At 41.3% G+C, this 12,770-nt stretch overlaps 1 protein-coding gene across 2 annotated transcripts in view; it reads right to left on the bottom strand.

The window, feature by feature from the left end:
* The window catches only part of npnta (nephronectin a), a 43,822-nt gene that overhangs the window by 3,431 nt on the left and 27,621 nt on the right, over positions 1-12,770 (bottom strand). For both annotated transcript variants that reach the window (XM_089005471.1, XM_089005472.1), the window contains 7 exons: positions 11,955-12,074; positions 10,621-10,755; positions 8,687-8,809; positions 6,727-7,155; positions 2,646-2,729; positions 1,183-1,281; positions 8-267 (listed from right to left, as the gene is read on the bottom strand). In XM_089005471.1, coding sequence (XP_088861597.1) covers positions 8-267; positions 1,183-1,281; positions 2,646-2,729; positions 6,727-7,155; positions 8,687-8,809; positions 10,621-10,755; positions 11,955-12,074 — 1,250 coding nt within the window. The remainder of the gene's footprint in view (positions 1-7; positions 268-1,182; positions 1,282-2,645; positions 2,730-6,726; positions 7,156-8,686; positions 8,810-10,620; positions 10,756-11,954; positions 12,075-12,770) is intronic.

Here is a 12,770-nt window from a genome sequence, read left to right as displayed (position 1 = left end):
GACTTACGCTCTCCAGGCCGGTTCCCCACAGTGTTATTTGGGTGTGTCTCCAGCTGTTGCCGCCTGTCCTGCCCCACACGGCCGGGCTGTACTGGGCGCCCTTTTTCACAAACACTTGCAACACGCCGACGTGGTGGCCCGCCAGCTTGTGACGGAAAGACAGGCAGAGGTTGCCCTCGTTCCACGGTGGCGTCAAGGGGAGGACCAGCCTGGCCCCCCGCCCCGTCCTCTTGTTGCCAACTTCGGGGATGGTAAGGTAGCGACCGCCTGTGAAGAAAAATGCTTCCTTTCACTCAAAGGGAGACACGAAATCAAAATCGTATCAATAAATAAATCAATCAATAAATACGTAAGTAAATAAATAAGTAAATACATAAATAAATATACAAATAAGTGAAGAAATAAGTAAATAAATAAGTAAACATATAATGAACAAATAAATAAAGAAATACATAACATTAAATATTTTACAAAATAAAAATAAAATACAAAATATAAAAGAATAACAGAAAAATATATAAATATTAAAATAAAAAATAAAATACAAAATATAAAAGAATAACAGAAAAATATATAAATATTAAAAATAAAAATAAAATACAATAAAATACCAATGGTGCTTTTAATGTGCACCCCGACCACCTGGGGGCAGTATAAGACAGACATATGAATATGATCATCACCGCGGTGATTCAGCAGCTCTTAGGTCATCGGTACGGCACTAATATGAGGCAGTCTTCACAGAGGATAAATAATATATCCCAATCTCCGTGGAGCCAATCTGTCACAGTGTATTTGAGGTTCCAATTTTATGTTCGTACTCATGTAGCGGAAGCTATGCCGTTGTTTTAAATACGTCTATTTAGGAATTACAAAGGTCAAAAGGTGAATTATGTTGAGTCACCATAAAGTCTAAGCTCCTAATTCAGTTATTGAATGATAAAAATATGTAATGAACGAACAACCTTTTTGTACATCTAGACTTGGTCATTCACGACAAAATAATTAAAAATTGTCCACCTTAAGTTAAAGGGGAGAAAAAAGATGGTAATTTGAGTCAACGGTGTCATCCATCGGCACCCCTTTGTTGTCCAGTCTCCATCTTGTCTTCAATTCATTCATTCCAAGATGGATGTGTTGTTTGCATTGCGTAACACCACCAACAAACTGGCCTTTCATTACCTGCCGGGTCCGGCGTTGTCTCCCAGTGTACGTCTCCGTCTTTGTCCCTGATCCATCCGCAGAGGCCATAGTCGAAGGAGCAGCTCAGGAAGCCCGAATCTGACACAGTCGGAAGATGTTTAACATGCAAATCAACTTTAAAGTGGAACAGAATGGTCCAGTTTCAGAAGCTAGAAAAAAATAATTAAAAAAAAATATCTCAAAATATCTATTGCTGATCTTAATTTTCGGCCACCATTATATTTATTTTAAATGTTAATTCAAAATCTCATTCACTGTCAGATATTTACCAAAAATGTCTCCACTCCAGTGCCAGGGTTTTTGTCATTGTCACTTTAATTCCAGGACCCACAGAATATTGTCTTTTAGGACTGAATAAACGCTCAATGCAGTGAAAGAAACCTTGGACTTTCTTCTTTTATCAGAATAGAGTTAATTCAGAGTTAATTAATCATAAAGAGTTAATTCCTAAATTATATGGGTCTGGAGTTATATGGGCTATATAATGGGTTATATGGGTTATAAATGAAAAGTATTATTATTATTATTATTATTATTTTGATAACTCATCTTATGAACGTAATTGGTTCCCAGAAAGTTCGTCTGCCAAACATTTATTTCCCATAAGAAACCATTAAAAATGAGAATAATCCGTTCCTAGGTCCCCATAAAACAATTTTCTATTAAATAAGCCTTAAAACTACACAAAATACAATTTATTTTATGTATAATAAACATGCTATTGTAAGTAAGAAACAATCTGTACTATATAATAAAGTTGATTTATTTACCTTTGTGATGGTCGATGTAGTTGCCTCTTGATATCCGAGTGAAGTTGCCGTGCCGTTTCTTGGCAATAATACCCTCACTCACAATGTCGCCTGCTAGCTGCTTTTCGTTAATCCAAATCAACAGAAGTTTTTCAACCTCTTCTATTGCCTGAGACCGTTGCTTAGACAACACAGAAACACCCTTAGCCACATGTAGCAATGGTCGACTTAGCATACTAGTACTGAGATGCTAAGTTACACAAACGCACACCTCGTTTGTGTTTTTTGATGCTCTCCTTCTTCTGCTCGACCGTAATTTTATTTTGTGTCCTCTTTGGCTTAACACTAGCCTGTGGTGGGGTCTTTTACGCTTCCAAAAAAGCAAAAATATCCACTCGATAACAAACCATGTCTGCACTGAGTGCACTCAAAGAAAGTGGGTGTGAAAAACTAGTCTGCCAGCCACAGTGACGCTGTTCGACTGTGTGGTTTGGTGATCTTCTGCCGAAAATTAGTCCGCCAGCCATTGTGGCGCTCCGTGCGTTTCCCGAAAACTAGTTAGTATGCCAAGATTATATTCTTGCGAATTTAATGTTTGTAAGGCGAAAAGTACGTAAGATAAAGCGTTCGCGAGCTGAGGTATCCCTGTATTATTATTATTATTAAAAGATGGGTGAAGAGCTCAAATCTTACTTGGATCATCCTTAGCTTGGTCGGCCGTGTTGCCCAGCTCGATGTCAAAGTCCAGCACCGTGTTGAGGTTGTGGTTCCGTGGAACTGAGGAGGGAAACGGCATCACATGAACACGCCATAGCTTGTGAATTGACGACTGGCCTAACCTTGGAGGTTTTTGAGACCTGAGCTGAATTTTGGTTGATTTTTCTGTTTTTGAGAGCAAACATTTCATTTGTCATACAGCGAAGCAGTGCTAAAAAATAACAATAACAGTACATTCACTTAAAAAAATACGGTGAGACTGGTATGTTATGGAGTTATTGGTTCAAAGCTCACGGAATGATTAGTCCATGAAGTCCAAGATGGCGCCTGTGTCGTACTCTCACAAGTTTTCTTTTGTAACTTTGAGTTGTTGTGCGTCGTGTGGAATTTGTGGTCACTGCATTCATCAAGGAGGAGACTGCTGAGTTGCGCCTTTTCGGCAGCACGAATATGCCAGCACCGTTTTTGATTTGGGAAGAATGTTGATGCCATTTTACTGTCATGGCTTGACCGCTCTAGGGCGATTGTGCTTTTGTTTCACCAGTAATGGGCAGCATTTTAACAGTCCCGCTTTGTTCAGCGGAAAGGTCGGTGCTGTCGGACAGTCTGCGGCTGGATGGATGCACGGCTTGAGGAGCCTGCGATGAGAAGAAAAAAAGCGCCGATGCGGATGTGGAGCTGTCGCGGCTTGGAATTGAAGCGGATTTACAAGAGATGTGAGACAATCTCTTTTTCTCAATGGATGCTACAGCTTTGTTTGCTTTCATCATTTAGCTTGTAGCAGACGTATTCCACCATGACGTCCCTGGTCCACTGTTGAAAAGGATGCTTTCATTCTCTCCTTTTTCATCGAGAACTGCTTCATGCAACAACGAGGGTGCAGAAAGTGCTTAAGATTGAATTACTGTCTGTCTTTTGTGTTGTGTCACATTACTTAATTTGTGTTTTTTTTATGCCGCCGGCAGTGGCTGTCTTTACGGCAGCTCCTGTATGTTGTTTTTTCTACTTCTTTCTTTCCTTTCAGATTCAGAATCCGAAAGATTTTAATAGTCCGACAATGGGAAAATTTCCTCTTACTTTCACAACTTCGCTGCTGTGAAATGTAAATGTCTCCAATGCGAGTCTAAAAATGACTAATCCAATTAAACCAGGCACGCTAAGAATGATAAAAATAATAATAACACATCGAGCGTATAGTGAAACTGTTGCATGTGACCTCTGATGGCTCAAACAAGTGAGTCATAAAAGCCGTCAGAACGTCTAAATGCCGAAAAGTCATGCAAGTGGAGGAGGAAGAGTAGGTCAGACTTGCACCAGAACCTCCAGCGATCCTTGGCATCCAATGTGCATGCATCTGTGTGTGTGTGTTTATACACAGATGGTGTTGAAGGAATGTTTCCAAACCACATCAACCCCCCCCCCCCCCCCCCCCCCCCCGCCGCTTCTTCTTGAATATCATGCATCCGGTCATGTAATATTATCAAAAAGATACAGATTGAATAAAAAAGTAACTTAAACTCCAAGGCAAGAGTGTAAAAACAGATCTTTAAGCATCGTTTTATTTGACGCTGGCCCATATTTATCCACGTTCCAAATGGACGACGCCGAAAGAAATGTATTTCTACTCTTTGGACACACCCTCATCATGTGTCCGGTGATGAATGCGGCTATGGCAACTGTCGCTTGTGGGAATAAGGTCACGCAGCGGAAAACACCCGCGTTCTCACAGTACAGCACACTGGCTATTGTTGGGAGGCTATTCCCAAGGTTTTTTTTAACGTATTGTATCTATCTATTTATTTATTTATGTAGTCATTTATGTGTATTCATGTATTTATTTCTGTAGTTTATTTATCTATTTATTTACTTTTTTATTGCTAATTTATTATTAACTCATTCACATTCAGGGTTTTTGTCATAGTCAAATTCCAGGACCCACAGAATGTTGAGTTTGAAGAATACATAAACATTCAAGACAGCGTTAGAAATCTTAGACTCTCATCTTTCAACAGAAAAAAAGTTAATGCCTAAATTATATGGGTCTGGAGTTATATGAGTTTGAAATGAGGGCGGCTGTCCAAAATACAATGCGATATATACATATTGGTTTATATAGCGCTTTAACAATAGCTGAAGCTGGAACAAAGTGCTAACATGGAAAAAAGGGAAATGCTGCCGCCTTGTGGAAAAGAAAAAAAACATTGCCAGAGGCCACGGCCACCGCCTTATCGGCACCCTAGCATGAAAAAACAAAACCCGAACAAATTCGGGAATGGCGCTCCACGTCATATTTTCAATTCCCGAATACATTCGTGAATGGCAGTGAATGAGTAAATTTTTATTTTTGTGAAAAAATCTGTTAATGCATAACTCGGAAACAGATTTAGAGTGAAATGCAGTAGCCTCGACGCTAGTTTTAGCTCCGCTCAGCTCCATTGTCTGCAATGATCACTGAGAGAGGTTTGGCAATTTTGCACTGAATGATGACTCTATAGATAGATATCCCCGAGGCACTGTTCCTTTTTATTTGCGAGCACTTAGATGAATAAATGCTTGATGGGGGAAGTTGGCTCCTGTCAGATGCTAATGAAATCCTCTCTCCGCCCCTAACGCCCTCCTCACATGTCTCTGCCCCACCTCACCCTCACATTTCTAATTAAATCCCGCCATCTGCTTGTGCAAACACCTCACCTGCGACAATCAACTTTGCAGCTGCATGCAGAGTTAAGTTCGACTTCCAGTCGGAAAAAAACATATTTACTCATTCACTGCCATTCGAGAATTGAAAATAGAACATAAAGCGCCATTGCCGAATTTTTTGAGCTTTTGTTTTTTGTTGTTTGGGTGCCGATAAAGCGCCGGCCATGCATCTGGCATTTTTTTCCCTTCCACAAGGGGCAGCATTTACCTTTTGTCCATGTTAGTGCTTCTTTGTTAGCTTCAGCTGTTGTTAAAGCACTATATTAATCAATATCTATTGTATTTTGGACAGCCACCCTCATTTCAAGCTCATACAATTCCAGAACCATATAATTTAGGAATTAACGCTTTTGTCTGATGAAAGAAGAGAGTCTAAGGTTTCTCACACTGCATTGAATGTTTATGTATCCCTAAAACTTAATATTCTGTGGGTCCTGGAATCCGAGTGACAGTGACAAAAACCCTGGCACTGGAGTGGACACATTTTTTGCATGTCTGGCAGTCTTCTTCTTTTCCTTTCGGCTTTTCAAACCTTGACGGGGTCGCCACAGCAAATCAGTGTCCTCCATCTTTAGAGGTTTGATCCGCATGTTTGTTTTGGCCAAGCTTTTACGTCGGATACCCTTCCTGACACAACCCTCTGTATTTATCCGGGCTTGGGACGGGCACAAGAAGACTTATGTCCCTTTGTGGCTACAGAACAAGCAACTCACTCAGTAAAAGGCTCCCAAACGTCTGGCAGTGAATAAGTTAAAGCTACCAGCAGTAATGATCATCACGGTGTCAGGACGATGAAGAATTCATAACTGTGCGATCTTTTCAACTCAGCGCTCTCAAATGAACAACGATGACGAGAGAAAGGTGGAAAAAAAATAATGTGCTTGATTATCAGTCTCAAATATATCCCAAAAAATCTTCAAGTGCTTTTAAAAGTCAGACGGAATACCTTAATTTGGCAAGTTCGCTTTTAAAACCATCACTGCCGCTTAATTCCTAAATGAAATGGGTCTGGAGTTATATGAGCTTGAAATGAGGGTGGGTGTCTAAAATACAATGCAGTACCGACATATTGGTTTATATAGCGCTTTGACAACAGCTGAAGCTGGAACAAAGCGCTAACATGGGAAAAAGGGAAATGCTGCAGCCTTGTGGAAAAGAAAAAATAACGCCGCAGGTCACGGCCAGCACTATCGGCACCCAAGAATGAAAAAACCAAAACCAAACTCATTCGCGTACAATACCTACATATTGGTACATATATTTATATTAAAATGGACTATTTGCTAAATGGCTTTAAATTCGACGAAATATTTTTGGTTCCACTGTGTGAAAAAAAGATTAAAAAAAAACAACTTACTGTGCACGTCTCCTCGCTGCTTGGTGACATCTTTGTGGATGTTGTTGTCCATGGTGGTCTCCCACGGAGACGTTGGTGGAATTGTGGTGGTGGTGGTGGTGGTTCGTCTGGTAGGGGTGACCGCTTTTGGTGAGACGTAGGGCTTGCGAGTGGGTACAGGTGGCTTCCTAGTGGGAATGAAGGGCTTCCGTGTCGGAGTTGGCGTCTTGCGCGGGGGTGTCGTCATCTTCCTCCGAGGCAGCGTTGTCGTGGATGTTGTTGGGGTGGCGGTAGTCGTGGTTTTAGGGGCAACGGTGTAAAACCTACGGGGGGTGACCGGTGGACCTCTTGTGGTGGTGGTCCTTCTCTGGTCGATGTCGGGGAGGTGGTTGTGGAAGCTGGGAGGCAGTTTGCCAGGCCTCGGCGGGTCGATGGCTACCTTGGGAATGACTGGAATGATAGGAATGAGCAGATGGAGCGTTAACAAGTCATGAAAGCAGAACCAGGTGGACAATTGGCCGTTAAGTGTCACGACAACATTTTTAATATGCATGTAGTCGCTTCCTCAATCCGCCAATGTTCCCCAAATGTCTTTCTTCAAATTAGTGGCAAGTGGCAGCGACGGGCGGTTTTATAGCACTTAACTCATTCATTGCCAGACGATGTGCAAAAATGTGTCGACTCCAGTGCCAGGGTTTTTGTCATTTTCACTCAAATTGCAGGACCCGCAGAATATTGAGTTTTAGGACTACATAAACATTCAATTCAGCGTAAGAAACCTTAGACTCTCTTTTTTTTAAGTGTTAATTCCTAAATTATATGGGTCTGTAGTTATCTGAGCTTGAAATGGGGGCGACTGTATAAAATATAATACTGTACATACATATTGACTAATATAGCGCTTTAACAGCTGATTCTGTCAATAAGCGGTAACATGTACAAAAGGCAAATTCTGCCCCCTCGTGGAAGGGAAAACATGGCCAAAGGTCTGACCGAAGCTTGAAACGCACCCTCCCCCCCACACAAGGAAAAATAAATCAATCGGGAATGGCGCTCAATGTCAATCGTAGAATCATCGGCTACGAGCAGCTCAGATGGATTAAGATTTGCAGCCTTATAATTGGATACGAGGATCAATATTTCCATTTTTTGGACGTCATATTTAAAATGTTCTTTCAAGCGATATCTGGTCGCGAAAACCCTATATAATGAAAGCTTTATTGTATTGTATTCCCTTAGCAATGCTCCATCTAGTGGATGCATAACGCAACTGCAGCCCTTATTATAGCTTCAATTCTATCCACCTTCTCATGCGGTGCGCCCAAAAGTTGAAAGCTGTTTTAAATTAGGCCAATCATGGAAATCAAGAGGCATCCTGTGACAGTTAAGTGTCCTTGAGAGTTTCGAAAGGCGCTTATAAATGAAATTTATTATTATTATTATTATTATTATGGGGTTCTGTGGTTTTGTTAGGGTGTGCGGAGGAACAGGAGTGAGGGGTGGGGTCACCTCATCCGTGTGAGGAATATGCGTGGACAAAGGATGTGTACCTCAATTGTTGCCTTCTCATTTGACGCTGGACTTTGATATGTGATTCCCATGTTGGATATTGCAACAGGAACCCCTTCCCCCCCAACACACACCCAGACACCCTTGATGACGGGGAAGGGAAGTGGCATGTCCTTCCTGCTTACTGGACTGCCACTCTATTAATGTCTGCCGAAGGACTCAACGAATATAATTCTCTGGGAACTAATGGAGCGTGAGGGAGCTGGGAGGAACCCTCCTATAAAAAATACATCAATTTTTCTTGCTCAATGACTCTTTGCCCTGATTAAAATAGAATGGACGAGCAACATTCTGGGTAAATGTGATAAGGATGCAAAAAAAAATGGGTGAGTGGGGCACGGGGTCGGCCTTTCGGTGATGATTGACAAGTCCCCCTGAATAAAAAGAAGCTCCTTTTCCAGTGTCTCCTTACGTTTGCAGTCGCGGCCCATCCCCCTGTAGCCGTCTTTACACTTGCACTTGTACGAGCCTGGCGTGTTGAAGCAGGTGGCGTAGCCGCCGCAGCGAGCCATCTCCAAAGAGCACTCGTCCACGTCTGAAGGGGGATATGGGGGGAGGGGAAGGTATGGGGGAAAACAGACGGAATTGAAAGAGCGATTGTGACGTGACTTCAGAAGATTATTAGCTGGCCAATGGCGGCTACAACACTACGGACAAGTTGTGTCAATAATTTGTAAAATCACTTCAAATGACTTTTACTGAGCGTAATTTACAAAGATTCCACGTCATATAGCTATATTTTACATTTTAAGACCTGCGCTGAATATTCAGGAAGTCTTGTTTTTGAGTTGCTGACCATCCCCTACGTGACGTCACATTTGGAACAACCCTGACAGAGAAAACGACACACAATGCATTTTGCGGTACTTTGTTTGGTTTGAAAACTTCGTGTTGATGCCAAAATTAGAAGGAAAACACATAAATAACGCGATGGTGAATCGTTGTTTTGCACCAAGACTACTATTTGATATTCGCTGACACAAATTCCCAGCAGACAAATCAGCCCATTTCCAACGGAGCTTGGGCGCCATTTTCTGCCTCTTTTCTGGGACGCTACATTGCAGTACAGACGCCTCAAAATGAGACGGAAGGACTATTTAATCGATTGCAAACATTTCTGCTTTCCTCTTCAGAACTATTTGAATCATATTCATAACTGGATGAGTAACAAGAACGCATCTTCTCCGAATCTGAAGTCATTGTTTTAATTCTCAAGCAAGGTAAGACGACTTGGCGTGACGTCACGAACTGGGGGTGGGACTTTATGAAAATCCCCAGTTTCGAGCTGATTTTGGACACTTTAAGTCATTTTTATTGGTGTTTTGCATTTGACCAAAAATATCAGCCTGCGTGTTTTGGGTATTTTAGATGCGATAAAACGTTTTTCTGATGTCAGTTAGGAAACAAAAAAATGGTGTCGGTTGTCCTTTAAGGGACGATCACGAGGGTTTGACATAATAATAATAATAATAATAAATCTCAGAATTCTGAAAATAAAGTAAGAATTCTGAGATTAAAGTGATTCAAGATTCTAACTTTAATCTCAGAACTCTCACTTCAAAATCAGAATTCTGAGAATAAATTCAAAATTCTAAGATGAAAGTCAAATTCCTCACTTTAAAGGGAATCCCAGAATTCTCACTTTAAAATGAGAACTCAGAGATTAAAGTCAGATTTCTGAGATTAAAGTGAGAATCTTGCCACACCTTATTTTTTTTCCTTCAGTGGCCCTCATCCTCTTCTGTAAAATATAGGCTGGTGTACTAGTCATTTCTTTAAGTGTCCTGAATGCAACATACTTATAGCTGCTCTGCCGTTTGCTAAAAATGAGCATCATTGGAACGGATTAGGACATTTACATGAAAAATGCGTTTCAACAAAATTTTCAAGTGAAGAAATTGCTTCCAGAACAAATTACAGTAAAGTCTCGTCATATCGATATCGGTTATATCGATAGTACTGCTTATTACGATACTATTTCAAAAACGTCTTTAAAGTCACAATGAAGGTATTTTTAAGTTTGACAACCCTGGCCTTGACAATCAACTTTTCATTTTTTTCCTTCCAACTTTCAATTACATTGTAGGTATACAATAGCACAATGTGATTTTTCAAAGTGGACTTTCAAAGCTGCTGTGATGGACAGCGGGATAAGGCCATTTCTGAAATTGTGCATTACGGCGGAACTCCAACGCACTGCAGTTTAAGGTTCTGCTTAAAAATGATTAAAAGAATGAAAAATAAGTCACAGAAAGTGTCTCGTAAACCGCCCAAAAATGTTAAGCACCAAGCACTGGGATTTCCAGTTCCTGACGTCCACCAAATAAACATCTGTGTGACACGTACCGATACACTGGTATTTCCCGTTGATGTACTGCAAGTCAAAACCGTCGTGGCACTTGCAGATGTAGCTACCGAAGGTGTTGATGCACTTGCGGAATCTGGGGCAGACGGCGATCCCGGTGGCGCATTCGTCCACGTCTGCGAAAATGGCGACAGATAGATCAAAGATCTCGATGAATCATACATACCGGTTTGCGCGCGTTCGTTCCTTCCACGGACATGAGCGTCTCATCTTTGGTCATGTGGATGTTATGACGCGCGTAGGAGTCAAAATTAGATGAGCCCAGACTACTGTCACGGCTCTTTTGGTAATGGAGGACACCGCATGTTGCACCTAGAATAATAATAATAATAATAATAATAATAATAATAATAATAAAATATTAATTCCTGAAATAATATATATAATATATTAATCCCCCAATTACTACGTTACAACTCGTCAGCTGCCACTGTCTCCGGTGGAACGTGATAATAGCTAATAGATAGTTCGTTGGATAGCTAGCTAGGTAGCTAGCTGGGTGGGTAGTTAAATGTACAGTAATGAATGTCTGCCTTTTATTTATTTTTTAATCGTGACCAGAATCAGAAAGCCTTCAACATGTGGTTTTTGGTGCAAAGAGTCCAAAAGCCCACGTAGATGTCTTTCAGCTTGATCTTCCGCCTCCCTCCCTTGTCAATTAATCTACAATGCGCTTTTTTTTCCAGAACCGCTTATCCCATCTTGTGTGGTCTATTTACAAATACTTGTAAGTGACACGCATTTTGTATCAGCATGTTTACATATATGAAATGTCGGAACGCTTCTAGCATTATACAGTACGTATAAACATCAATGATGGTTGAATGTGAATTGTAGGGGTTCCGGGCACACGTTGCTGATGCTAGACATTTATAATATATTTATATTGAAATAAAAATAAATAAAAACAATAAATAAATAGATAAATAAATAAATGCATACACAAATACACACACACACACACACACACACACACACACACACACACACACACACACACACACACACACACACACACACACACACACACACACACACACAAATAAATAAATAAATAAATAAATAAAGATGAGCTCAATTTTGGAGGATGTCCACCTCAGATTTGTTTTCGCTCCGAGCTTTGTTCCCAGCTCGTAAACCAATTTTTATAATACACAATTACACGATCAGCTAAAGATATGCAACCAAACTTTTCTTTCGGATCCGAGGGAGAGAAAAAACACTGCATTCCTTTTAGTGATGTATTGCGTGAGGAGCAGCCGGTGGCTCAACTTTCAAGCCAGAGGAGGTAAATCAAGACGGCAACGTCACATACCCACGCAGGTTCTGCCATCCAAAGCGAGCTGTAGCCCCGGTGACGGACACTGACATCGGACCTCCCCTTTCAACACCTCGCAGCCGTACTGGCAGTTGGCCATGCCGCAAGTGCGAAGGTCTGGTAGTTACAAAAGGAAACGAGACATATTAGCGCAAGCTGCTGCCCCGGGAAAAAGCGCTTTTGGACCGTATGATAAGGGCGATTGTGGGCGGGAACAAAAGGAACGAAACACACAGCGACATTGACGTATTTCAGGTGTTTCAATGGACCGATTGTACTGTACCTCAAAATCTCAGGTTTTGCATTTAAACATTATTATTTCTCATCCAGGATTTTTTTTTTTTTGACCCCACAGTTAGCAGGGTAGCCCGGTGGACGAGCAGTGTAAAATGTGGCCTAAAAATGAACTTTATAAGGAGAGGTAACATCCGATTTATGACCAGCGCGAGTTACGACCACCCGTACTTACGACCACAACGGCCAGACCTTTTTTTTTTAATTTTACAGCTGCGAGAGACATGGTGCCGTGCAGGATGATTTATTAAACTACAACATAAAGCGCTGGTCCCAAAAAGAGGACCAGGGGAATAATCAAAAATAAAGAATACCAAAAACAATGAGTGGGCAATGGGAAACCCGACAATGGCGAGAAGCAACTCGCACATGGTGGTGCAGAAACGGAACAACAACAATAATAATAATAATAATACATTTCATTTATAAGCGCCTTTCAAAACTGGGAGGAGGGGGGAGGGGTGGGGGCTCGGACGAAGCTATAGAAAGTTCCGGGTAATACAAAGTACAAATACAAGC

This window comes from Hippocampus bargibanti, linkage group LG10 (assembly GCF_051943395.1).
Source record: "Hippocampus bargibanti isolate YZ-2025 linkage group LG10, ASM5194339v1, whole genome shotgun sequence".
Taxonomy (NCBI): domain Eukaryota; kingdom Metazoa; phylum Chordata; class Actinopteri; order Syngnathiformes; family Syngnathidae; genus Hippocampus; species Hippocampus bargibanti.
This window is presented reverse-complemented; position numbering and strand designations above follow the sequence as displayed.